Source organism: Sciurus carolinensis, chromosome 7, assembly GCF_902686445.1.
Source record: "Sciurus carolinensis chromosome 7, mSciCar1.2, whole genome shotgun sequence".
Classification (NCBI taxonomy): domain Eukaryota; kingdom Metazoa; phylum Chordata; class Mammalia; order Rodentia; family Sciuridae; genus Sciurus; species Sciurus carolinensis.
This window is the reverse complement of record NC_062219.1, coordinates 26,094,249-26,120,527: the sequence shown is the minus strand read 5'-3', so window position 1 is coordinate 26,120,527 and position 26,279 is coordinate 26,094,249. Positions and strand designations below refer to the sequence as shown.

The window sequence follows — 26,279 nt, the reverse complement described above, 5'->3', positions numbered from 1 at the left end:
TAAGGAATTTAATCTGCTTCCCATATATAAAATGTAGAAAATACAGTGTTTTCTAGTACATAAGAAAGTTGAGACAATTAAATGACATATTGTGTTCAAATTACAGTATTTAGTGCACTGCCTGATATAAATTAAACACCAAATAAATATTATAATTATTACATTATTAATACTATTACTTGCTTGTGTGTTATGTAGACTGTTTACATGACATGGTGATTCTTAAAAGATAGCATGTATTATTTTTGGACTCCATTGAGAGGATTTTTAAAGAGTTGAGAAATAGTGTTTTCAAGGATGACTGGGCCCAAGCTTACCACTTTCTGTTTACTGCCTTTACTTTGCAGTGATTACAGTTTTGATGAAATCCCCTATGACTTTCAGGCAGGTATTTTGTTATACCATCTGTCTTTATTTTGGCTAGCAAAAGAAATTCAATCCTAACTATTAAACAGTTGAGTTGACCATAACTTTCTTATAAACCAAGTTCCCCACCTTCACATCCCAAATCAGAATATATGTACAGATATATGTAGAGTTCTTTTAAACTGTTTGATGTAGTTCTTACCTCCTCTCTGAGCTCATACTGATCAATGATGCTTTTCAGTTTTTCTGCAAGCTCTGTGTTTTCCTGACAGAGCTTCATATTTCGCTCACTCTGTTGCTCTATCTGTGCCTGGATATCTGTCAGGGTAGTTTGGAAATGACTTGTGATCTCCTTCCTTTTCTCTTCTTCCTCACGTGCCCGCTGGAGAGTTTCCTCCTGTGAATAAAAAGCAAAATATTTTATTATGGTGATTTAAAGGCACTGCAGGTTTAAAGAACTCAGGACAAGGTCATCAAAAGGAGGCTAGTGTGCAGAGTAAGTGGGATATTTTTTCTCTGTTCTCTACAGCTAAAGTTGCTTAGTCCCAAAATAAATTCATGAGCACAGGTTTCAGCTGTGAGCACACAGTCCTCAGAGCAGGTGCTGTGAGGACCTTGAATTTGATCTTGGTGATGAATAGACTTGTTTTAAAGATGATGGGTCTCCTGCTGAGTAAATGAACTGCAGTGATTTCTGACAAACACAATACCACATGGTTTTGATTTCTTGGTTGTGGCCTGGAAAAAAGGCCAATTGACTTTACTGATTGATAGGACAGGTCATGGCTTCCTTTGGTTCAGTACAGGAAGAAGAGCAATAGATTTAACAGTTGTGTATAAAAACCATGACAAATTAACCACATAATCTCCTTACTCCAGTTTTACAAGTGATCACAATGTGAACTTTTTCTTAATAAGAAAGCCTTCATCAGAATGCTTAAAAATAAATTAAGATGAATATAGATCAATAGAGACCATTCAAAAATATAAAAGGAAAATTTTCCAAATATATTGGGTATTTTATTTCTGTAAAAACAATCCTTCTATGTGTCACATAGAGTAATTTAAATGTTCGATGTAAATTTCGAATCTGAAAGTAGTATTGTTTTAAATCTCTTTAATTTTATAATTAAACCTATAATTTCCCCCTTACCCTTTGTTAACATTAAAGAATTGGAAATTAAATTTTATATTATTTCTGTTTTTTTATCCTCAATCAGAACTTTCCATTTGTTTCTAATCACTAACAATGTACCTAAATTCTCTATATCTGTATTAATAATTGTTTGCTTTGTGATTGTTTCTTTCATTCCTTTAGAATAAAAGGGCATGATCTTGCTATATTATACCAATAGAGACACACTGCTGACAAACCATATAGACATTTTGGGATTCCTTTCAATTCTGATTAATTGTTAATATGAACGCTTGCTTCATTGTTGGCAAGTAAAATTATACTACAATTAGTTGTCTACCAAGTTCAAATTATATAACAGGAATTTTTAAAAGAAATAATTATTTTATCAGATGTAATGGCACGAATCTGTATTTTGATAGAAAAATGTGATCAAACTAAAAACTGATGCTAAAAATATATGCATTGACTTTCCTCTTTCCTATACAATATTAACACATTTCCTAACTTTAATATAGCCATCTGAGTAATAATTTAAGCCATGTCATAAACCTGTATCAAGCAACAACTTCTCAGGGATATTGTAGAAGATATTCTTTACTTTCTAATCTGAGGAAATTAACTATCTGAGATATTTCCCTGAATTTTGTATACAAATATTTACTGTATGTGTTTTACTGAAAATGGTTATGACTGTCAGTTAAGAGCAATCGAATATGCATATAATAGTGATTGTTACCTCATTGCTCCTGATATGTTTAGAAGTCAATAAGCTTTGAATTATAGAAATGCAGACTGTTATCAGAATTCATTTATATTTATAAATATCCCATCTATATTTATTCCATGAATGAATGAGTAAATAAGGAACCATCCCAAGCTACCCAGAATTCTGAGTTTTTCCCAGAAGATGGCTCCTGAAAGAAGGTGCATTAAACACATGTCAAATTATCATAGCACTCCACAAAATGGCATCTTGCATTTTTAGATTATATTGTTTTTCAATGAGACAAAAGTAAATCTAGCAAAATTTTTTATAATTTGAGTTTTTCATTGATGAATAATTTTCAATCATTTGAAAAGCAACTGAGACAAAATTTTCTTCTCTTTATTAAGCACATTATTTGAAATGAAAATCAATAATGGAAATAAGTTTGAGGGACAAAGCCTGAAAACAAACTTTGTAGACATCATTGTGTATCTTAGAACTAGTGCTATGCCTGGTACATAATACATAGGTGTGCAATAAATGTTTACTTATTGAATCAGTAAATGATTAATTTATGTACAGACATCTGAGTAGCTTGGACCAGTTGATTCCTATAGTTCTTTTCATATTAAAATTCTGAAAAATGCTAATAACAAGTGCTACTTATTTCTTCACCAAAATCAAGTTCCCTAAAACATTCATGTCTTACTAAGAAGTTTTATTTTTGATATAGTTTGAGGCTTGGATTTATTGCTTCAAATTTGGGTGGCATTTTATGGAAACAAGACCATGTCTCAGAGTTTTACTGGTCTTTTCAAACTTATCCTAGGTTGTGAGGTTTTATGTGTGTGTTTAGTTCATTGAAGAAGGATTTTTTTCCTCAGTGCTGGGGATTGAACTCAGGGCCTCATTCATGTTAGGCAAGCACTCTACTACTGAGCTACATCCCTACCCCTTTTTAGTTTATTTTGAGACAGGGTCTCAATAAGTTGTGATCTTCCTGCCTCAGCCTCCTAAGTAACTGGGGTTATAGACATGCACAACACATATGGCAAAGAAGCAATATTAATAAAAAATAATAAAAGTTCAAATTTACAGTGGTAGAAAGAACTGGTTATACATTCTCTTTCTGTCTTCCCAAACTCCTACCACATGAAATTAAGGCTCAGATACTGAGGCTGTCTCATTTTTGTGGCCAAAGAAGCTCATACCAAGTTGAATATTGTGCAGTTATTAATTATAAGCTCTGGGAAAAGTGCAAGAAACTACTATTTAAATGCACTGGAGGGTAAAATTTTTTTCAATTATGTCAGTTTCATAGTTATTATAGTGTAAACTTGAAGGAAGACTGCAGTGGACAGTAGAATGATATGGGTAAAACTTCCAGAGAAAACCTACCAACCTACCATCTTTCTGGCCTGCAGGAGTAAAGAGTTCTGGGCACCCATAGCCACTGAAAAGTGAGAGGGAGATTCTCAGGTAATAGAGAGGGACAACTGTAAAATCTGTGAATAAACCCTGCCCAAATCTTTGACCCAGAAGCACACATGTGCAGGGTAGAATCAAAGTAATCTATCCAAGGAAAAGAGAGCTAAAATTGAATTTTAGTTGCTAAGGGGCAAAAGTTTGTGTTTTGGATCTGACACAAATTAGTTAAAAATAATTAACATTTTTCAGAGACGTATAGTAGAATCCAGAGTCTCTACAATTTCAATCACAACATCCAATATACAATTGACATGACTTATATAAAAAAAAAAGAACAAAAGTGACCTAGTCTCAAAAGAAATGACTTATCAGAGTCCTGTTCTACAATGACTCTGATAGGGAATTAACAGGGAAGAATTTTAAAGCAAGTATTATGACTATGCTCAATGACATAAAGGAAAACATTGTCACAATGAATGAAAAAATAGAAAATCTCAGCTGAGAGCAATACTTTATAAAAAAGAATCAAGTAGCAATTCTAGAATTAAAAGTTATTAAATCTGAAATTTAAATGTCACTGGATGGACTTACAGAATAGAGATGGTCAGAGGAAAGAATCAGTGAGTATGAAGATAGATAATTAGGAATCATGTAATCTGAAGATAAAAAAGAAAAGAAACTTAAAGACCTGTGGGACAATATCAAGTTCTGTAAAACCCATGAAACTGGTTTCTCAAAAGGGAGGGAGACAGAAGAGGAGGAAGAGGAGGAGGAAAAAAGGGAGAGAGAGTGAAAGAGAGAGGATGGAGTAGCAAAAATATTTGAAAATATAGTGGCTGTAAAATCCCCAAATTTTGTGAGAAACATAGATATATATACAAAAAGCTCAGCAAATATCACATTGGATATCCCAGAAATAAAGTGGTTAAAGTTCTTAAAACCAAATATCAATAGAAAGACCTTGAAAGTAGCCTGATAAAAGTGACATGTCACATATAAGAGAACAAAACCCCAAATTATTATTGATTTTCATGAGAAATTATGGAGAACAGAGTATAGTAGAATGGTTAAATAAGGCTAAAAGAAAAAAACCCATAAACAAATCCTATAAACACTGAATTTTATATCCAATGAATATTGTTTTCAATAATAAAAACAATAACAACAACAACAACATTTGTAAAGATAGAAGACAATTAAATAGAATTGATTGCCAGCAGAACTATACTCTAAGTAGTGAAGGAGTTCTTCAGGCTGAAGAGAAGTGATAACAGAATACAAGAATGGTAAACGTTTATGTAAAGAGAAAAGACAGTTTTTGCCTTTAATTTTTAAATGATGATTAAAATAAAATTATAACATTGTCTCATGGGCTTTATAAATGTATGTAATGTATATATATAGCAACTGTAGCTTATGGAAGTGAAGTAAATAGACCTATTTAGTTGCAATGTTTCTACATTTTATGCAATGTGATGTATCATTAATTCCAGGCAGACTATAAAAAGTTAAGAGTGTAGATTGTAATTACAGAGTAAGTGTTAAAGATAATGCAAAGAAGCTGGGCACCGTGGTGTGTGCCTGTAGTCATACCTACTCTAGAGGCTGAAGTGAGGAAGATTACAAGTTCAAGGCCAGTCTGGACAACTTAGTGAGACCCTATCTCAAAATAAAAAAAAATTAAAAGGGGTATAGTTCAGGTAAAGTGCCTGGGTTCAATGCCTAGTTCTAGAAAAAAAAATTACCGCAAAGAGGTATAATTTAAAAACCCAGGATAAATTAAAATTGTCCAAAGGAAGGCAGAAAAAGATCAGAGGAACAGAAGACAGGTGGAAAATACTAAACAAATAATAGAATGGTGTCTACCATTTTATCCAACCACATCAATACATACTTTATATGTTAATGGACCAGCACTCTAATTAAAGACAGCCATTATATGAATGAAAAAAAGCAAGGTACAACTACATACTACCTATAAGACATGTACTTTAATTTATAGACCCAAGTCGAAAATAAATGGATGAAAAGAGATATCCCTGGCAAACAGTAAAAGAACACTGGAGTAGCTGTATTGATATCAGAAAATATAAATATCAAGATGAAGATTATTATCAAAGGACATTTAATAATGATAAAATGGTCATTTCATCAAGGAGACAAAATAATCATAAATGTATATGCATCTAATATAAATTTTTTGAGACACTTGAAGCAAGAATTAATAAAGTTAAAAGTAGAAGACAATTCCATAATTACAGTAGATTTTTGACAACCAACGCTCAGCAAATGGACAAAAATTCAGTAAAGACATAAATGATCTAAAACTAATTGTTACCTATGGAATGCTACATTAACATCTAGATGTTATTTTCAAGTACTCATGGTATGTTCATCAAAATAGTATTATGGGCTTTATGAATTAAATAATACTTGTAAGTAACCTATAAGTTAAAGAAAAAAATCAGAAGGGAAATTAGAAAATATTTTGAATCTGCATCCTGATTTTTGGTACTTAAAATATGCATGACCTTGACATCTGATCTGGATTGCTGAGTCTGTTTCTTCATCAGTGGAGATATTAACTTTCACAGCATTGTTGGTGAAGATCAGATGAAAGAACACATGTAAAACACTTAGCACAACTCCTAGCATAATAAAGGTATGTAACTTTATTGCCCATGATTGTAAGCCATGAATGAGGGTGTGTGGGTATTCCTCCAGGGGTCTGTATTACTCCATCATTCTGCCTTTGAATGTTCCCCAGAGGGTCCAAGCCACATCATTTTCTCTTTTAATCTCTTCCTTGATACATTTCCTCACCTTATATGATTTAGTTTGTACCTCCTCATTATGACTGTACTATAGTACAGTTGGAAGAGTATTACTATAAACACAGAATACTATCATTTGAATACACATATTGACTTGAGGGTTATGGTTTGGATGTGAGGTGTCCCCCAAAAGCTCATGTATAAGACAATGCAAGAAGGTTTAGAGGAGAATGATTGGGTTATGAGGATTTAACCCAATCTGTGAATTAGTCCCCTGACAGGATTAACTGAGTGGTAACTGAAGGCAGGTGGGGTGACTGAGGAAGTGGGTCATTGGGGTGGTGCCTCTGGGGTATATAGTTTATATCTGGCAGGTGGAGTCTTTCTCTGCTTCCTGATCATCATGTGAGCTACTTTCCTCTGCCCCACTTTTCTGCCATGATGTTCTATCTCACCTGAAGCACTGAGGTAAGTCTCCTATGGACTGAGACCTCTGAAGCTGTGAGCTCCCAAATGAAGTTTTCCTCCTCTTCTGTTGTTTTAGTCAGGTCTTTTAGTCACAGAAGTGAAAAAGCTGACTAAAACAAGTATGATGTTCCTATCTCCAGGCCCCCATCTATCTTAGGTTTCTGATAGTCCTTAGTGCAATCATTGAAAAGATGCCAGAAACTCATCTCCTCAGACTTGTCATTTGAGAGTTGGAGTTCATCACACTGGCCTCCCATTTCTAGGTATCAAAAAACAATTTGGAGAGGACTGGGGATATAGCTCAGTTGGTAGAGTGTTTGCCTAGCATGCACAAGGCCCTGGGTTCAATCCCCAGCACCAACAAACAAACAAACAAACAAAAAACCAATTTGGAGTACACAGAACAACCATTTCCTATTTTTCTTTCTAACTCATTGTGCAAACTAAACAAGGATTTTGATGTCTTTAGTTCTTAAGATATCACCTTTTAAATACAATGATAACTACCTCAAAAGAATATTGGTGTCTGATTAGTTACTGTTTGTCAACAGCTTTGGGATTTTCCACTGGAAAGGGAATTGTGGGCACAGACAGTACTATCGTGGAGGGCCCTGCATCGTGCTTTATCGAATGGAGGCAGTGTTTGCACATAACCGAATTAACCACACTGCTAGGGGCTTTTGCTGTAATTACTGAAACCCATGAAGACTGAGGAAAGATCAGTCTATTATTTTGAGATTGAATAATTAAGTCTAAAGACCTCAGTGTTTTTCCAAGTATCTTCTTTTCTCAAATGACATTTTGGTTCTCAATTTCACTTTATTGTATCAACTATTTTTTGTCTGTTTGTCTCATGTCATGCAGAATTCATTATAATATAAAATTCAGAATTTTTACAAAAATTTTAAACTAAGGACTACCCTAAGCAAAACAAAACAAAACAAAAACTCAACCTAATAAGAAGGTAAGGGGAATGGCACTTATTAAGGGTCTTCACTGTGTTAGGTACCTTGTGAGTACCATATACATGGGACCTAATTTAATTTTTCCCTTGACACATGGTGAAGCTAGGAAAGTCCCCATAGGAAACAAGCTCAGGGAGGTAAAATAACTTACTGGAGGCCATATGTGAGCAAATGGCAGAGCCAGTATTTGAACTTACTGCTCTGATTCTAAGACTCATGCTCTTTTCACAAGTAGCAAAGCCTGTGTCAATGCAGCCTGCAAGAATGTGTGTCATTCTAAGCCGGTGTGACACATACCTTCAGTGTCTTATTGTGTCTCTGCAGCTCCCGGCACAGACTCTCCAGTTTGCTCCGAGCAAGGATAGCTCTGCTGTGTTCACTTTGTAATTGGTCCTTTTCTTTCTGGATTTGCATCTGTTTCTTTTGTAGGACTTTTAACTTCTTTTGCTCAGTGCGATGTTCATCCAGCTAGGCATGGGGGTATGCATTGAAAAAAAAAATAACAGAAAAAGGCAGGAATTGCTTTAGAGTTGATAGAAAAGGAGAAAAACGTAGAGATCACTCTGTGGCTGTTCAGAAACTTTTTTTTTTTTTTTTTTTTGGCTATTATCTATCCCTCTGGAAGCACATGAACTTCACAGATGTCACCTTTGCAATACTTGTAGATTATAATTTTTACAGCATATTTATAGATTTTACATTACTATTAGTAGTAGTATCTTCTTACTTGGACTTTTTAAAAATTTGGTAATCTAAAAATATGTTTCTTGAGTTTATCTAGTGATGCCAAAACCAAGATAGAAGGACATTCTCAGAATCTAGAAATTGGCAGAATTCATGGCAAAGCCTTGTATTCACACAATGGTCAACAGTTTGTCTGCTTAGGTTATATTTCATTTTTCACAATTCTTTCTCAAAACAAAACTCCAGTGCTATTTTTAAAAAGAGAAAAGAGAAAAGCAGCCTTCTGGTAAATAAAAGATGAACTCCTCTTCTTTATAACTTTGGACTTTGGGTGTGGGAAGGAGGAGAAAGGAAATTATCCCTCAACCACCTAAGCATTGGCAGTTTTCCACTATAGCATTCCACCATAACCGGGGCAAACTCAAGAGCATGAAAGGCAAGTATCTATAATATACCCTGCTCCCCACCTACCCCTGCTCACCCACTCTGTGCTTACTGCAAACACATGATGGCACTCATTTCTGCCAGGTAAGCTCTTCTCACACCCTTCTGGAAACTACAACTAAACTACCAGGAATAGCATGTGAAATGAAACCAGTTTACTCCTATATTTTTTTGGAATGCTAAAATTCTAGATCAGGTTGACAGTTGACAGGTAAAATACAAGACACTCATTTTAAATTTCAGATGAATAAGGAACAAATTTTTAGTGTAAATATATCCCAAGTACTGGTGGGCTACACTTCTACCAGAAAATAATTTGTTACATCTGAAAGGTAAATTTAACTGCATGTACTGTATTTTTATTTAGAAAATCTGGGAATATTATTATTATGAATCCTATCTCAGTGGAGGAGTAAGGGGGCCAAACTCTAGAAACCACCAGAGAGAGACTAGCAGACTCTAGGAGTGTCAGTCTGAAACTGACCATTAGTGTGGTCATATTGAAGCAGCATCCCTTTTTCTAAAGATCATTGCTTTGGTAGACTCAGTTCCCTTACTGCCTGAATAAGACTTAAGCCAGGAAGGTACTAGTCCTAATAATAACCTTTTTGGCTAACAGAAAGGAAAAGCCCTGGAGAGTCCTGGGTGCTTCTACCCAGGTGTTCCTGGTGCCTTAGAGAGCCTGATGCAAATGAATACACATGTCACAGAAGAACTGATCTGTACCTCAGTTTCCCTATTTTGAAAAGATGTTTTCTGAGCTCCATGAACAGCACTGTTACAATTTCTTCAGTTTACATTTTGATTTTTCCTCCATTTCTCCTCCTACATTGAAATAACCATGTATAACCCTCAGATTAAGCCAAGGATATGTATATTTGATAGTTTACCTTCATACTCATGTGCAATTTCTACTTACTAGTGGGAATTAGCATTGGAAAAACATAAGAGCCATGTTACTAAAAATATTGATTGCCTTCATGGAAAGGCAATGATCTTCTATTATGTTTCTCATGCTACACTCCTGTTCACAGGATAGGTGTTTTTCTTTCAGTTCACACCATTGTTATTAGACAGGGACGAAATTTCCCATGTTTATATTTGGATTTTAAATGACTTTATTCTTCCTTTAAATATGTATATTGTTATCACCATTATTATTTAGACTACCTTTTATTTTATTTTATTTATTTTTTTTTTTTGTGGTGCTGGGGATCGAACCCAGGGCCTTGTGCTTGCAAGGCAAGCACTCTACCAACTGAGCTATCTCCCTAGCCCTAGACTACCTTTTAAAGATTAAATCATATGACAGTGCTTCTCAGCTTCATCACTATTGACACATTGAGCCACATAATTTTTTATTGGGCAATATCTTATACATTGTAGGCAGTTTAGTACCATCCTTGGCCCCTGTGCACTATGTGCCAATAGTACCATCCCACTGTGACATTCAAATCTATCTACAGACAGATTGGTTCCCTGATGGGCAAAACTTCCCCTTTTGGGAGAACACTGTCTTATGTGGCTTTACATGAGTGTCAGAAAGAAGATACCCTACATGTATTTTATAATTTGGAAAAGAGATTATTTGTGCTCACTGATTGACTATTTAATGTTTTAGTTATACTGCAAGATCATACAAATCTAAAATTTAAATCTATTTTACTTTGCTCTAAAATAAATCCTCTTAACTTTCTGATCTTCTTAAAAATTTAATATGTGGATAATTTTATTCAAATAATTCAGATTTATGTGAATGCATATAAATGCATGGGACTTCTTAATGAATGAAAATAAACATATTGCAACTGAGTCAACCTCAGCCAAATGCTGGTTTTGTAATTGAACAATGCCCCTAGGCATGGTTTTTCTGTATAGTTGTAATAGGTCTATAGGATTTTATCTGCAATCTCTCTCTCTTTGAAAAAAGCAAAATTAATACCAAATGCTAAATTAGAATTGCTTTAATGATGTTGTTTTAACTACCTAAAAATGAAGAAAACTTGCAGAAAATGTTTTTCTTAGGCTATTTCTTAATTTAGTCATGAGGTATTCTTATTTATTAATGAACTTACCCATATTTATTAATGAATACAATGGTGGATAACATTACAGGATTCAGACTGTAAGGATGAGTGAGCTAGAATGGCAGTTTGATCAGAGCTTTGAAATTTATGATTTATTCCATATTAACAATGATATTTCAGACATTTTCTACATTAATATCCAAATCAATGAGCAAGGAAATAAGCTTTCTTCTCTAAGTAAAAAAATAAAATTCCTCATATTTTTCCCTCCTGAAAAGGAAACATAATGGTTTTGGGGGAGCAAATTTTTTCCTTTCTCAGTTTTTCTGGAATGATCTTTGGGTTTTAAAGTATGATATAGAAGATGAAACAAATGCCAAAGTATAGTAATTAAGTCTTGAATTGAATTAGGTTTCTGAGTTAATAACCTCTACTGGGGTGAATTCTTGGCTAGGAAGATAAGTGGGTATAGGGCGGTCCCTGCAGCCAGGATGAACAGCCCTGACTGATGCAACAATCTTGGTCAGGCTGGAGAAATGATTCTTCTCCAGTGCACTTCTGTGGTAATACAGCACTGTAAACGGCATCCTGTACTAGTACAGAATGCTGTCCTGTAAAGCCAAGTGCAGAACATGGCTCTAAACACCAAACAAGAATAGCCTTGGTGTGAGTAGGTAAGTTGAAGGGGCAGCAGGAATCTGTGAGAGCTTATTGAAACTAGAGATGTTATCCTCACTGAGCCCTCCCCTTTTCTTCTCAGGTTGTTCTAAAGCCTGAGAAGAAGATGCCATTCAAGAACTCTTGGATAACTTAGAGTGACTTCCCTTGGTTTTGGGGCCCTATTGAGAGGAAGGCTGCCTGGGCACAAAACAGTCCACATGGAATGAATACTTTGCCATTGTAGGGGAGGAGGAGAATTCAGATCAAGGAGGAGAAGTATAGAAATGGGTCAGACCAGACAGGAGTGTGCCACGAACTGAGGAGTGGCATTAATTCAACTCTCTGCCTTCCTTTCTTTGTTCCCTGAAGTACTTGGATATATGACTGAATGAAAGTTTAAGATTTATTTATCTTTATGTCGAGTATATTCTGCTTTGTTGTAAAGTTTAAAAGAACTTAAAAATAGCCATGATTTTCAATTATCTATACTTTTCTCTCATTCCCAAAATTATGCACATATTGAAGGTAGATTTTGATTCTGTTCTCTTTCTTCTTTTTATTGTTGTTTATCAGGTTTTTTTTCCTTAAAAAATTCTTATTTTATGAGTTTTGATATTTCTGACAAAAAAAAAAAAGAGCTAATCAAAGATCTTACCAATTCAGCATACTTCTTGAGTAAAAAATCAAACTTTTCTTCAGGTGTCTGCAGCTTGTTCAGAGTTTGCATTAGCAAGTTGGCTTCTTTGCCTTAAAAAGAGGCGGGGGGTGTTACTTTAAAAATAAGTGTTGAGCTTGTAGTCATGCTATGTGGACTGGTATCTCAGATTGATTACAACCGACCTTTACCAAGTTACTAACCTATCTGAGCCTCAGGTACAATTTTCTTTTCCTATAAAAAAAGGATGACACCTACCTTATAGAGTGAGGATTAGCTGAGAAGTTTATGACAATGTGTACTACAAGTTCATGTCATGGTAAACTCTCATATAATGTCTGCTATAAGAGTAATGCCTTTTCATCTTAAGAATTCATTCCTGTTATTTTCTCTCTTGTCTTAATATTCAAAAGACACATTATACATTAAAACACTGACTTTATGAAAGAATAAATCACCCATTTTCCCACTTTCATAAGAAAGAAGCAAAACAACTAGTCAAAATTCCTGACCAGCGTGAAAAGGCCAATGTCAATATGTGGAATAGCTGAAATTACAGTTAAAAGTAGAGAAACTTGACAGTGTAGTGTGTCAATTCTGCCCCCCGCCACTGCACCGCCGACATTCTTTAAGTATCCCTTTCTCCTCGTTTGTCCACAAATCCATTCTATGATCATATATCCTATCACATATAATGCAAACTGTGATCATATATCCCACCAAACATAATAAAATCAATATAGAAGGAACATAGTCAAAACATGGAAGGACTTTTCTATAGTTCTTTTTGTGTCTCCATGATTTTTCTACCCAGGCCTTAATCTCTGATGACAGTTTAATTTTCTGGTCACAATTGGATTTGGTGCTACATTTTATTTATTTATTTTTGTGCTACATTTAAAAACTAATCTGTTCATGATTATTTAACAGGGGTTCTCAGGGTTTTCCCTTTCTTTCCCCACTATTTCACCATTTATCTCCTTCAGCTTTGCTTTTCTGTAGTACCTGAAAATCTTGTCTTCAAGCCACCATTGGGCTGAGTGGGATGATGAGGCACACATTTACCACTAATTATATCTTTTCAAGCAATCCAGTCAAGATGGAGGATTTTTCCTGTCCTCACCTATATGTAACAGTTCTCTCTAATCAAAGTAGGGAGGTCAAACCACCTGAGCCCACATTTCCTGACACAACCCACTGCAGACTGTTAACCAACATTCACAACCTATTCCTGAAGAACAGACATTTCCCGTTGGCTAGAATATGTGCTTCCATACTGGACAGGCAGATGTGTGATGGAATTAGGGTTGCCAAAAGGAAATACGGGCATGGAACATACTTGTACTAAAAAAATTATTCACTGTAAACCTGAAATTCAAAGTTTATTGGGCATCTTTTATTTTTATTTACTTAATCTGGAAAACTTACATGGAATTTAAGAAATTTAGGTCTAGAAGAAACTTCAAAAGAGTATCCAGACTAACTGGTTTACTTTTATAGATAAAGTATCTAAGACCCAGAAAAGACCAAAGTTACATAATTAGTGCTGGCATGGCCAAGGCTTAATCCACAAGGTTACTCTTCTTGTTCTAAATCACTACACTCCCATGTGGAATTTGGATTCTAGGGAAAACCAAGAGAAATAAAATTCTTTTGAAAAAAAAAAAAAAATGACCGCATTCCCAGCAGTTAGTTTTGTCTGTCTTTGCCCAGTGACTCAGTTCAGATTAGAGATATAGCCTAATAAAAGGGAGAAGGGGGGTGTGGAGTAGGACCTCTCATCTCCCCTTTTATGGTCTGTGGCATAATGCTTTCCTTTGCATATAGTCTCTGCTGCCCCACCCTTACTGGATGCATGCTTTCAGTTACTCCTGTAGCAGCTGGGATGATCTGAATTGCTTATGCCATCCTTGCACCCTTGACTTTAGACCACAAAATTGAACAACTACTGTCCTGGTTTAGTGTTGCCCATTAAAGGCAAGAGACTACTGTGGATCAGGCCCAGCAGTGTTTGGCCAATGGCAAGTACTCAGTAAATATTGATAATAATAGAATAAAATAAAGCGTTCTATGGTATCAAATGGACACTGTCCTGGTCCACTAGAGGAAAGACCGGTCTTATTCTTACCTGGGACTTTGGGTGTGTGCTGGGACACCTCTCATCGTGAGTACTGACATATGGAATCATTACTTGTCTTGTTTGGTGGAATTAGAAACAGTTGAGTGAGTCTAGTGGTTCTGTCTCCCCAAACTAAGAATCTCTCTCTTTAGGTTTTGTTTTCAGTACCTGAACAGAGAGGCTGTTGTTGCTGATGTTTGTTTAATCTTCCTACTCACAGAGGTCCCTTTCTGCTCTGGGTCATTCTTTTGTATAGAAGGTTAACATCCAGACCCATCAGTACACCTTCAAAAATTATTCTTTCCTTAACAAAAACAAAAAAATCCAAGAAATTGGAGCTAGGGTGTGTTTAGAATTTGTAAATTTGTGTCATCAGAGACCTTAGGTTTTAAACTTCCATTGTTTTTGTTGGACTATGATGCTGTGTGCATAATGGTGGAAGAGAGGAGTAGCTAGATCCTTGCTCATCCTCTTAAGAAAAGCCATAATTACATTCCCATGGAAACAGGGTCATTTGCTGACACAGTTAGATACGAGAGCAAAAACAACTGACTTGACTCTGAAACATTTTATCAGGAGGGGATCACCTGCCTTCTCTCTAATGTATTATTCCACAGCAGGCTTTACTTCTTCCCCATTAAAGCTGGGGAAACCCTGCAAAAGACTCAGTTTTGCCACAGTGAAACCCACTATTCTATGTAGTTAATATGCACCAAGAGGAAACATAAAAATTAAAATTAAAGAGTAGGAAAATCCTAACAAAGAAAATGCTAGGTTGGATAGAAGTCTACATGAAAGTTGAACCATGTGTGCAACAAGAGTGTCACATGTGGCTATGGTCAGTGATACAGTTGTACTGGAATATGAAGGGATTATTTTCACATCAAATAAATTAAAAATCTTAAAACAACTGAACCAGCTGTAGCAATGTGGACCAGAATTTGTCTTGAACTTTTAGCATAGTAATGATTGTTTATACTAAATATGGTGACAACTTATGTAGATTTGATGTGTTCAAAACTTTTAAAACTAAGGTTTGTCTTTTCCAAAATTATTTTTTAGATCGTTGGAACCAAAATTTTGTCTTGAATACATATTTGTGTACCTTTTTATTCCCTTCCTGGTTTCCATATATTATGATCAAAACTTACAACAGGAAAAGATTATAAATGTCCTTTTAAATGTTAGACCCCGATTCCTATTTCAATTTTAATTTTTCCCTAATAATATAATTTTAAAAATAACATGTGTGAGACAAATAATCACTGAACATCTATGCATATCTTTTCGGGGAAATAAGCTTCATATATCTAGAGAATAGGAAGGATGATGTAGTTAAATTCACAATGGACTAAAAAGAGGAGACGTGAGTTCTAAAACTGAATCTGCCATTGTTGGGCAACCTTTCTTTGCACTTTTTACCCCCTCAATTTTCTTGTGTTTAAAATTAGTGGGTTGATTCACTGGATTCTGAGTTTAGCTTTTAAGATTTGGTGAACACACAACTGAAATATCTTTAACTATTTATAACTTGATTTAAAATAATAGCAAAAACAACAACACTGAATGGTAATTGAAAGTCATGGAGTCATCTTTTTTGCCAGACTCTTAAACTCCCTGCATTTTAATTTCCCTGTGTATAAAATTAGTTGACTAGATGGATTCTGAGCTCAGAATAGACCTGTGTATCAGCTTTGTTTCTCTCCCAGGCTTGTGCTTCAAACCTGTGACTTCCTAGTCAGTCAGTTATAACCAAAGTATTAGAAGGTATATTATATATTCTGATTGTCTTATGCTTGTTATTCTGTGGTGTTTTTGCAGCCCATCTAAGGTTGTCAAAGAAATGATTATTAAATCACTACGACCCTGAAGGATGGGGGTGGGGTGCATGGGGGATACTTTAGATTTAACAGGACATGTCATGGTTCCATATAATGGGGAGTCTTTTATGTTTCTTTTTCTTCAGATGCCAGGGGGAAAGAAATTCTCTCAGCTACAGGAGTTTTTAAATGCTCCCCAACTGCTCAGTTGTGGGTGCATTGACTGTGGGAGAATATGCATCCTCTATGGGAAAAACAAGTTCTTTATGTTTGGATTTACAGACATTTCCCACTTATTTACGGTGTCCTGGGGAAAAAAAAGTCTTGCTGTCCAAATAAGTTTAGGAAATGATAGAATCTATGTTTATTACTATTTGATATTTTCATTGTGTGTGTTTATCCGAGATCAGAAAATTCTGGCAGTAAGGAACTGTTTAATTTTGTCCGAAACCTCAAATATCCCCAAGAATATGCTTTGGAAAATTTTGAATTATGGAATCAGGACATTTTAGCATGTCAAAACTATCAGTAAAGCATCTAATATCTGATAAATACAATAGGTAAAGACTTTAAGAGTGAAAGCAAAGTTGGGAGTAGATCTTATGTATGGGTTGAATGACTTATTAAAAAGAATTTTTAATAAAAAGTTTCTAGAGGAAGACCACAACCAGAACTTTGTTTTTTCCAGTAGGGTAGAAGAAGCACTTTCTGAAGCCACAGCAACCTTGCTTCTATAGTCTACTTGTGTGAAAATTGTCTTGGTGCCTTGGTTCCATGTTGGACCTACCAGTTCTCAAACTCAGGAACAACATTTTTGACAAATTCTGCATTTGGTTCTAATGCAAAGTTTGAAGACCAGTGGTGTAGAAAAAGTGCAGTGTCATTTAATTGAGTCAAGAAGTCTCCTAAAGTAGATAACTGAAATAAGTTTAAAGTGGCTATTATAAGTATGTTTACCTAAAAATGTCTGAATTTACAATGTAGCAAATATAGTACTGTGTTTGAAAGAACATGCAAATGATGTTGACTGGGGTGGCACAAAAAAGTCCTTAGCCGTGCATGGGTGATTAGAGTGGGTCTTGAGTCACAGACATTGATTCTAGTCAAACACATTCATTTGGAACTTGATAACTTGCAGACAGTGGCAGTACTAGAGAAGTGTAATTTTTCTTATACTAAAAATAAGAAACAAAAGCATTCTGATTATTTGGTAATTGTAAGCTTAACACAGATTATGAAATAACTTATGGAATAGAACATAGAAGCCAAAATTGGTTACCTTGAATTTTATTCCTATTTTCTTCATGTTTTTCCCTCAATACAATATACACATGGATTCCTATGTAAGTTTTAGGATAACAAAGCAAATGGCTAAGACCCATTCTGTTTAGGAACACTTGAATTGTTCACCTCTTGGGTGAGATTTTGGATATGGTTTTATGGAAACTTTAATAATGACATGTCTAAGATGTTCTGATTAGAGAAAGCAAAAAATTGCTTTGTAACTCAGTGTAAATTTATTATATTTCCCTATGTTCTAAAGACACTGGAATGCTTTCAACCTTGTACTTTGGAACTCAAAAATATTTTAAAGATATTTCCTGGATGATTTTCATCTTAAGGCTGAGTGGATCAAGTATGTTATTAGCATGTATATTTTAATACTTCTTGAAAGCTTTGCAACAATGAATTTAATCCTCAAGGAGATCCTACTCTAGTGGAGACTTACTTTTGAGTTTATAGATAATAATCTGTTATTGGAGTTTGAACCTATCTCTAACTCCAGTGTCTACATTCTTTCACTGTACACACACTGTCTTCTAGAAATGAATATGATATCATCATCTCCCCTGATAGGTTATCCATCTAGTATAGAAAGCAGATGTATAAGCAAGTAATTACTGCAGCAAATTTAGTGGCAAATTAAGGAAAGTGAGGCTCTCTACTTGGGCATGACAAGGAAAGAATCACATAGGAGCTGGCATTTGTAGTAAGTGTTCCAGTGAAAGCCACCAGGGAAGACAGGTAGAGGGATTTTCTATGTGCAGTAACATTCTTTTAGTCATAGCTATAAAATTAGCATTCTTATTCTTCTTTCACAGTTATCTTAGGTACTATCAATCCCTCACGCTCTTCAAAAACTATGTTCCTCTCCCCACTTCCGCACTCATCCTGTGTAATAATTAGTCTGCTTTCCTCTCTATACCTAAGGATCGTTGACCAAAAGGCCATGACTTATATGTTTGTGTGCACTTCTCACCATGCCTCATAAAGACTAGGCATTAAGAAATATTCATTGAACAAATGAATTAATGAGAGTGCAAGTATATATTTTCTGCAGTTGTTGACAAATACAATTGATACATTTCTAGTGAATTCTACTTAGTCAAAAATATTTTATATAGTAATGGATCACATACTGCTAAGTGATCTAATTAACACTTATTTTACATACAAACCTACCCATATTTTTATATTTTGCTTATATCTAAGCTCTACTAGTTTTGCTTTAAACAATTTATCATTCATTTATTCATTCTTACAACAAGTATCTATTAAACTTAGAATGTGTCATCCCCTGTCCTAAGCAATAGGCATTAATGACATCCAAATATACATACATCCTCTTGAGACACTGCTCTTGAGACAAGGATCTAGTAAGGAAGACATCCATTAAGCAAATAATTTCAGAAATAATTATAATTTCAAACACTGATGAAATCTATGATGGAAATATACATGGTACTGTAAAGACCCCAAACAATGAAGACTTTATCTAGGGCTAGGCTAAGGAAATGCTGTTTCAGTGGTGAACTGAATGATGAGTATGTGTTAAGTGCCCAAATGGCTGAATTGGGGTAGCAGTGAAGAATGTGTAGAGATTTTTAGGTAAAGAAAAGTGGGATATGTATAGTCCCTTGGGAAATAGAGCATAGCATTTTCAAAGAATTGAAAGAGAAGATCAGAATGACTGCAGGGATGGTGGTAACAGGGTCACAATGTTCAGGAAGAGGATGCTGAAGAAGAGCAAGGGATATGAGATAAAGTTGAGACTGCTTGGGGTTAAACAATTAGGGCCTCAAAAAAATGTGATGTAAATTTTAGTTTTCTCTCTACAAGCAATAGGAAGCCATTGGGACAGAGAATATATAGGTAATATGTTGAAATATTCACTTGTGCTCTATTGAAGAGAAGGAAGTAGGGACAAATAGAGTAAGAGAAACTTCAGGGAAACTCTGAGGGAGGCTATTATACTAATCCAAATATGAAATGTGACTTTTAGTAAAGGTTTAGTACCCTTACGAATAAATAAAAGTCATGTGTTAGAAAATAACTACTTGTGGAGAGGGGGTAGGAGTAAGGAAAAATAATAGAATGAGACAAACATCATTACCCTATGTACATGTCTGATTACGCAAATGGCGGAACTCTACTTTGTGTACAACTAAAGAAAAAAGTTGTACCCCATTTGTGTACAATGAATCAAAACAAAAAGAAAAAAGAAAAAAAAGAAAATAACTACTTGCCTAATCCTTTTAGGATTTTCTTTTCCAATTTTTGCTCTTTATTGCCAACAGGTTCTTTGACTGTGGATGGTTCTCCAGAAGTAAGGGGTTCTCTTTCAGCCTCTTCTGTGGTTTCTTCACAGTCACCATCCTCATTGTCAGGTGCCTCTGCGTTTTCAGGCTGCTCCTGCTTCTTGGGAGGACCCTCTTTTCCTACTGTACTGGCAGCAGACCCATACATGTTAATGATGTCTTCCAGTTGTCGACTCAACTCTTCAGAGATGTCACGAGCTCCCTTTACAGGGTACACACTTGTTGCCGGCTCTGGTTCTTGGAGCGAGGTTGAGGAATCCTTACTGTGTTGCTTCTCCAGGCCATTTTGATTGGGTGGTGATGAACTGTCTCCTGGGGGAGTTGACTCTTCTGCTGAGAGCTGTTCAGAGTGATTAGTCTCCATACTGGGAGTAGTGTCTAGTAGCAAGCACAGTTAGGTTTTTTATATTAACCCAGTTACATATTAGAGGAAGGATATTTCCCAAATAGGTACCAACTAATTATGGTTTCTAAGATAGAATGACTGTACTTTCATAAATCATTGATATTACAATGGGAAGCCCTTTTTCAAATCAAGTCACATTACCCACATATTTTTTGTTTGATCTGCAATTTTCTGTAGCATACCTTATTATTGATGTTAACTGATTAATTTGTGCTATTGATTTTTGTGAGTATTATTTGACATTTTGCTTAGGCCAATTTGTTTCATGATCCTCTTATGTAATTCTGTATAGAATTACAATCCTTGAAGGTACAGGGTATATATGTTTTCTTTCAAAGTCAAAATATTTAATTCAAGAGCCATTGTAATTACTAAAATCATTCATAATAATAATATCCCTAACCTCTATTTTGATTCATAAGTCAAGATTTTATTAGTATGCTTTCATGTAATTATATTACTATGCTAATATAGGAGATATTTCTTGCTTTTCTAGTATATTCTTTTCCCCAGATGAGAAGCATGAAGTTATCAATCAACAAAACACTTTTTCTGAGGATCAAGCTAGCATCATTTTTGGAATAAGACAGGGAATGAGGGGATGTATATATAAACCAAATAATATGGAAACATGTGATGCTTATATTGTTAATTCCTTACATTTCTACACTTTTGTTCCACTCTAAAAATTTGACTTTTTTTTTAAAGAAGAAAATAAATGAACTTTCTCTACTAAGTCATAAAGCTCTAGGAAAATTAATAAATTTTAAGAAATAGCAATGTATGATAAACAGGGAGGAGATGAACTAGGAAAATAATTCAGATATAATATGGGTTATTAGGGAACAGGGGTGAAAGGATGAGCTGAAGATTCTGGGGTGTCTGGCCATTGCCATTTTTAGGGTTGCAATAAATTTAACTTAGTCCTTTAAGCTATAGTGTATTTTATTTGTAAATAATAGTGATATTGATAATTAGCAGCATAAAAATATAATTCTCATAATTCACAAGTTTTGCTGTTGCGTTGGCATGAAAATAAAAACAAAATCATACTGTTCTCCAACAGCACAGCTTCCTTCTCCCACTCTCAGGTCAGTAGACATCAAATGCTTAGATGCTAACAGGAGGGGAAATTCCAATGTACAGACATTACCATCCACCTATGGCTCTCACTAAATACTCGTTAACTTAGAAGGAAGCAAGTTCGACAACTTAATTCAGCAACTTGATTATCAAATTATGTAGTAAACAGCTTCATTGTCTTCATCACTGGAATTTTTTTTATCTTGACCTCCACTTACTATGCACATTCATCTATATATAACTTGTACCTCCTAAACTCAGAGAGACACATAGCACCTGCTGTCCAGTCAGAGCTATTTTAAGTTCTTCTAAAAATGAGTCATGGCATTTAGCACTTCATCCTTGAAAACCAAGAGAATGATTTTTAAATCAATTGGAAATAGTAAACATTTGCTAGTTTAAATCCATATGTGGAGTTTTAAGTATTGGGAGATAATTCTAGGATGAGATAAAACTAAAATAAACCAAATCAAAGTTTAAGGCAATTAATTTAAAACTGTCCATACAAGTTTTACTGTGATTAGACTACATGAGAGTGTTTTGTTTGTATTTGATTTATTCATTTACCAGATGCCACAGTCATTGAGGTTTTTAATACTTAGTTCTGTGGCTATTCTTTAAACTCCTGTTCCACATGTATTTTAAAACAGAATACTTGAGTCATTGTAAGACACAGGACAACTTAATTCCTAAAAAAGGCCTTTGTGAAAACACATAGTCAAAGAACTTTGTTACTTTTAAATGATCCTTTTTATAGTAACTTATTTTATAGCAATAAAAAAAATGGATTTCTAAATTTTATCTTATATAACCCTTACTGTTCCCACCCTCCTCTGAGAAAGAATTTTTCACTTGTACAGGCAGTCCCAGCAGACTATCCCACACACCATGCCTGAGCAACACATTTTAATTATAAATACAACAATGGAAAGTTCTTCTACAGTTCACCGGCAGTCTCAAAGCTGAAGTTTGGAACACCACAAACCGCACCCTTCATCTATCTTCTTACAGGGCCCGGGGGAGTGTTTGTCACACTTACCAGAAGGCAAGGAGCTAAGCAGGAAGAGAGGAGAGGAAAGAGGCAGCAAAAAGCAAGTCAGAGCCGCAGCAACAGCAGGAGTAGGCCGGCAGGCTGCCTTCTTACAGGACAGAGAGAAACCACACACACACACACACACACACACACACACACACACACAGGGCCCACAAGTACAAGGAGGCAGCAGGAGGGGGGTGGGGCAGGGAACATGAACATCAAATGACACAGTAAGAGAGAATAGGAGCAGCTGGTAGACCTTATCAGACTCTCCATGTTTTGTCCTTTTAAAAAATTTAAGTCCTGATGAGTGCAGTTTTTCACCATTGTCATTCTTGGATAGAGATCAATTTTTTTTTTTTTTTTAATTTCTTGGTTTATCTCCAGTGTGGTTTATGATTCATCATTTTTTTTTTTTTCTCCTTCTTGGGCTAGTCTAATTAGTGTCAGGTTTCTTACAGAATCATGGAGAGAGAAAAACAATGGCATAATAAAAAGAAAGTGTCAGAGCCACTTGAATTCAGAGTTTGAAATAAAAATTTAGATGGCTGTTTTGGCTCTGAGTTTCGTGTAACCTTGATGTGCATGGAAATTGGAAAGATTTCAGAACTTCCTCTGGTTACTGTGTTCCTATCTCTGAAGAATCCTGAGGGAAGCATTCCACCATGCGCTCCTTGGATGGTGACTCTTTCACTGTCCACATCAGATTTCCCACCCTTTTCAAGCCCTCAATGTGTTACTTAAGCTTCCTCAGAAAGTGATCCTCATTCCCATTGACCTAAAATGGCTTTCTCTTAATATATGTCCACCCTGCTTTTCTTTCTGTTTCTGGAGAATGTTTTTCCACTCTTTTCTGGTTTTTCCTCTGGGGATAGTCTGGGCACAGTAGCACCCCTTGTGGTAGGAAGAATAACGCCACCACAGAGATGTCTGTCCTAATATCTGCAACCTGTGATTGTTACTGTAAAGGGCCTTTGCAGATGTGATTATGGATCTTGAGATGAGGAAATTATCCAGAATCGTCTGGGTGATTCTGGATATCTCCTTTCAAGGAGATAGTACTCCCTTCTAAGTTAATGAGTACTTGATGAGCACCACAAATTGGGGGCATTCCATAGTAGATTATAGCAACTGACCCAATCAGATCTCTAAAGTAAACACAAATCATAAGCCAGTGCTTCTCAAATTTAAGTAATGTACAGATCATTTTAGCAAAATAACAAATAATGTTGAAATTAATTTAAAGGATTAATATCTGACTGTAAGGGAACTAAATTATTATTATTTGTACCAATATGTACTAATATGAAAATAGGCATACCTTTCTTGTGCTTGTAGTTGTTATATGTATATATTTTAAGTACTTATTGTTTAAAAACCCTATGAAACCAAAAATATGATTCAAATGGACATAACTACTTTTATAAGACAGATAATCTTTTGCTAAACACAAATTGATACTTGGAACATGAATATGATACTGACTGCTAGTCCTTTGGAGTTTATGTTATTTTTCAGTGTGACTTGGGAAGTGATTCAGTTTCCTCAGCTTTCAGTTCATTTAAGTGATTACATAAGTTTTATTCATATGACTTGTTATGCTTTCATTTGGATTTCATTGACATTAATATATCATTACTACTAGCTATAATCTGATTGTGTGTGTTTCCCCAAGGTCATGCTATTAGGAAGTGGTCCTTCTGGGTGGTAAGGCTAATTGGGTGGAGCACTCATGACAGGGATCAGTGCTGTTATAAAAGAAGTCAGAGAGAAAACCCTCGCCTCTTCACCAACCTGAGATTGCAATGAGAAGATGAGGAGGTGGGCCCACATTAGACACTAAATTTGTACCTTGAACTTCCCAGATTTCAGAACTATGAGAAAATATTTTCCATTGCTCATAAATCACCCTACTTATGGTATTTTATTATAGCAGCCTGAACAGACTAAGACCAAATGGTAGTTACATGGCAGCTACCCAGATGATCCAGAATAAGCTCATGCCTTTTAAATTATAAATAAAATAAATACAAATTTACAAAATTGTGGCTCCTAAGAATCCATCTATGGCCTGATAGGGACCCCAGATCTGGAGGAGACTGATAAAGAAGACAAATTAATAAAGCTCAGAGATATATTATGAAGCCAACCTTAAGAGAGCACAAATTATATTTCTAAGTCTTTGAGATATTATAAGGAAGAAATGAATGTTTTTGAAAATAACATTTTAATTTTAATACAAATATTATAGGATAATATGTTTAAAGAGTCAAATGATGCTAAAAAGCTTGTCATAAGAAAAAAACAACAAGCTTGTCCCACCACTTTCCAGAGGAAGTAATATTAAACTGTTGCAGATATTTCTTCTGGCACTTACTTTCTCATTTGTAAATAAAATGTTTATTCAGTCATCCTTTGGTATACTTGGAGGACGATTCTAGGACACTCCAAAAGGACACAACCAAAATCTGTTGATGCTCAAGGCCCTTATATAAAGTGGTATAGTATTTGTATATGCCCTGTACATATAGTCCTATGTACTTTAAATCATCTGTAGTTTACTTTTAGTATCTAATACAATATAAATGCTATGCATATAGTTGTTATACTGAATTATTTAGGGGATAAGGACAAGAGAAAAACCCTGTACATGTTTAACACAGATGAGTTTTTTATTCTTTGAGGTGCTGCAGATCAAACTCAGGGCCTCATGAATGGTAGGTACCTCTGAGTTGTACTCCAAGCTCTCAGATTTATTAAAAAATTTTTTTTCTGAAATGCCCTATGTTGAATTGTGGATTTAGAACTGATGGATATGAAGGGCCAACTGTATTGGTGTCAGCTCATCAATTTTTGACATAGTAATAGATGAAGATTTTATTATTTAAACTCCCTTTTCCCATCTCAAATTGTAGATTGTGTTCTATGTTTTCATTATTGACATAGTGTTCACCGCTAAACTAAGCAGAACACTGTGATTATAGTTCTGTTCTTGTGCAACTTTGTTTTTCCTGAAGTTAATGATTACTTTTCTTTCATTTGCTTAGTATTGAGATTACTGTCTTCCTAAACTGCATAAGAACCCTATAAAATATCTCTCTATGTAATTTTCCCTAAGATCAAATCTGTCAGATAATTTATACATTCTGATACTTTCTTGGCAATTTCATTCTCTTATCCAAATAGTCTCAGAGTCTTGCCCTCCTCCTCCAGTCTGGTCTGATGGTCTTCAAGGCCTGTGGTACAGTTGGGTGCCCAGTGCCTCCGCTGATGACATCCTGGGAATTCCCTTTACCTCTGCCCTGTTTCCTGGTTCCCATTCTTCCTCTTTCTTACCTTACTTCCTCATTTGCTGGTATCCTCTGGTGGCTTTCTGAGAAAGCATATATGTGAGACTTTGTGTGTCTGAAATGCTTTTGCTACCCTTATTCTTTTATAAAAAAATTGTTTTTAGTTGTAGATGGACATAATACCTTTATTTTATTTATTTATTTTTATGTGGTGCTGAGGATCAAACCCAGTGCCTCACACTCTACCACTGAGCTACAACTCCAGCCCCTACTGCCCTTATTCTTGATTGATAATTTGACTGAATGTAAGATTTTAGGTTGAAAATGATTTCTTTAAAAATAATTATGATCAGAATAAGTAATATCTTTCCATTCTCAATTTTTCTCTTAAATATACAAGATCATTCAAATTATTGATCCTTTGCATATGATCTATTTCTTTTTTGTACTCTGGAACCTTTTAAGATCTTCATCCCTGATGTTCTGAAGTTTCACAATGATAAAATATGATGTGAACCTTTTTTCATTTATTATGTTAGATACCTCTAATGGGTTTTTAATCTGGAGGCTCATTTCTTTAATCACCATCTCCTGTTGTCATTGTTCCTAAT

General features: G+C 35.1%; 1 protein-coding gene and 1 non-coding gene across 2 annotated transcripts in view; one reads left to right on the top strand and one right to left on the bottom strand.

Moving 5' to 3' along the window:
• The window catches only part of Txlnb (taxilin beta), a 41,633-nt gene extending 19,096 nt beyond the window's left edge, over positions 1–22,537 (bottom strand). The window contains exons 1-5 of the mRNA XM_047558706.1: positions 22,382–22,537; positions 19,782–20,231; positions 12,316–12,407; positions 8,143–8,313; positions 569–763 (exon numbers count right to left, since the gene is read on the bottom strand). Coding sequence (XP_047414662.1) covers positions 569–763; positions 8,143–8,313; positions 12,316–12,407; positions 19,782–20,217 — 894 coding nt within the window. The 5' untranslated portion in view covers positions 20,218–20,231; positions 22,382–22,537. The remainder of the gene's footprint in view (positions 1–568; positions 764–8,142; positions 8,314–12,315; positions 12,408–19,781; positions 20,232–22,381) is intronic.
• On the top strand, positions 7,172–7,243 carry Trnaa-agc (transfer RNA alanine (anticodon AGC)). Its single transcript has one exon. It is a non-coding gene; the product is annotated as a tRNA-Ala (tRNA).
• Positions 22,538–26,279: the final 3,742 nt, after the last annotated feature.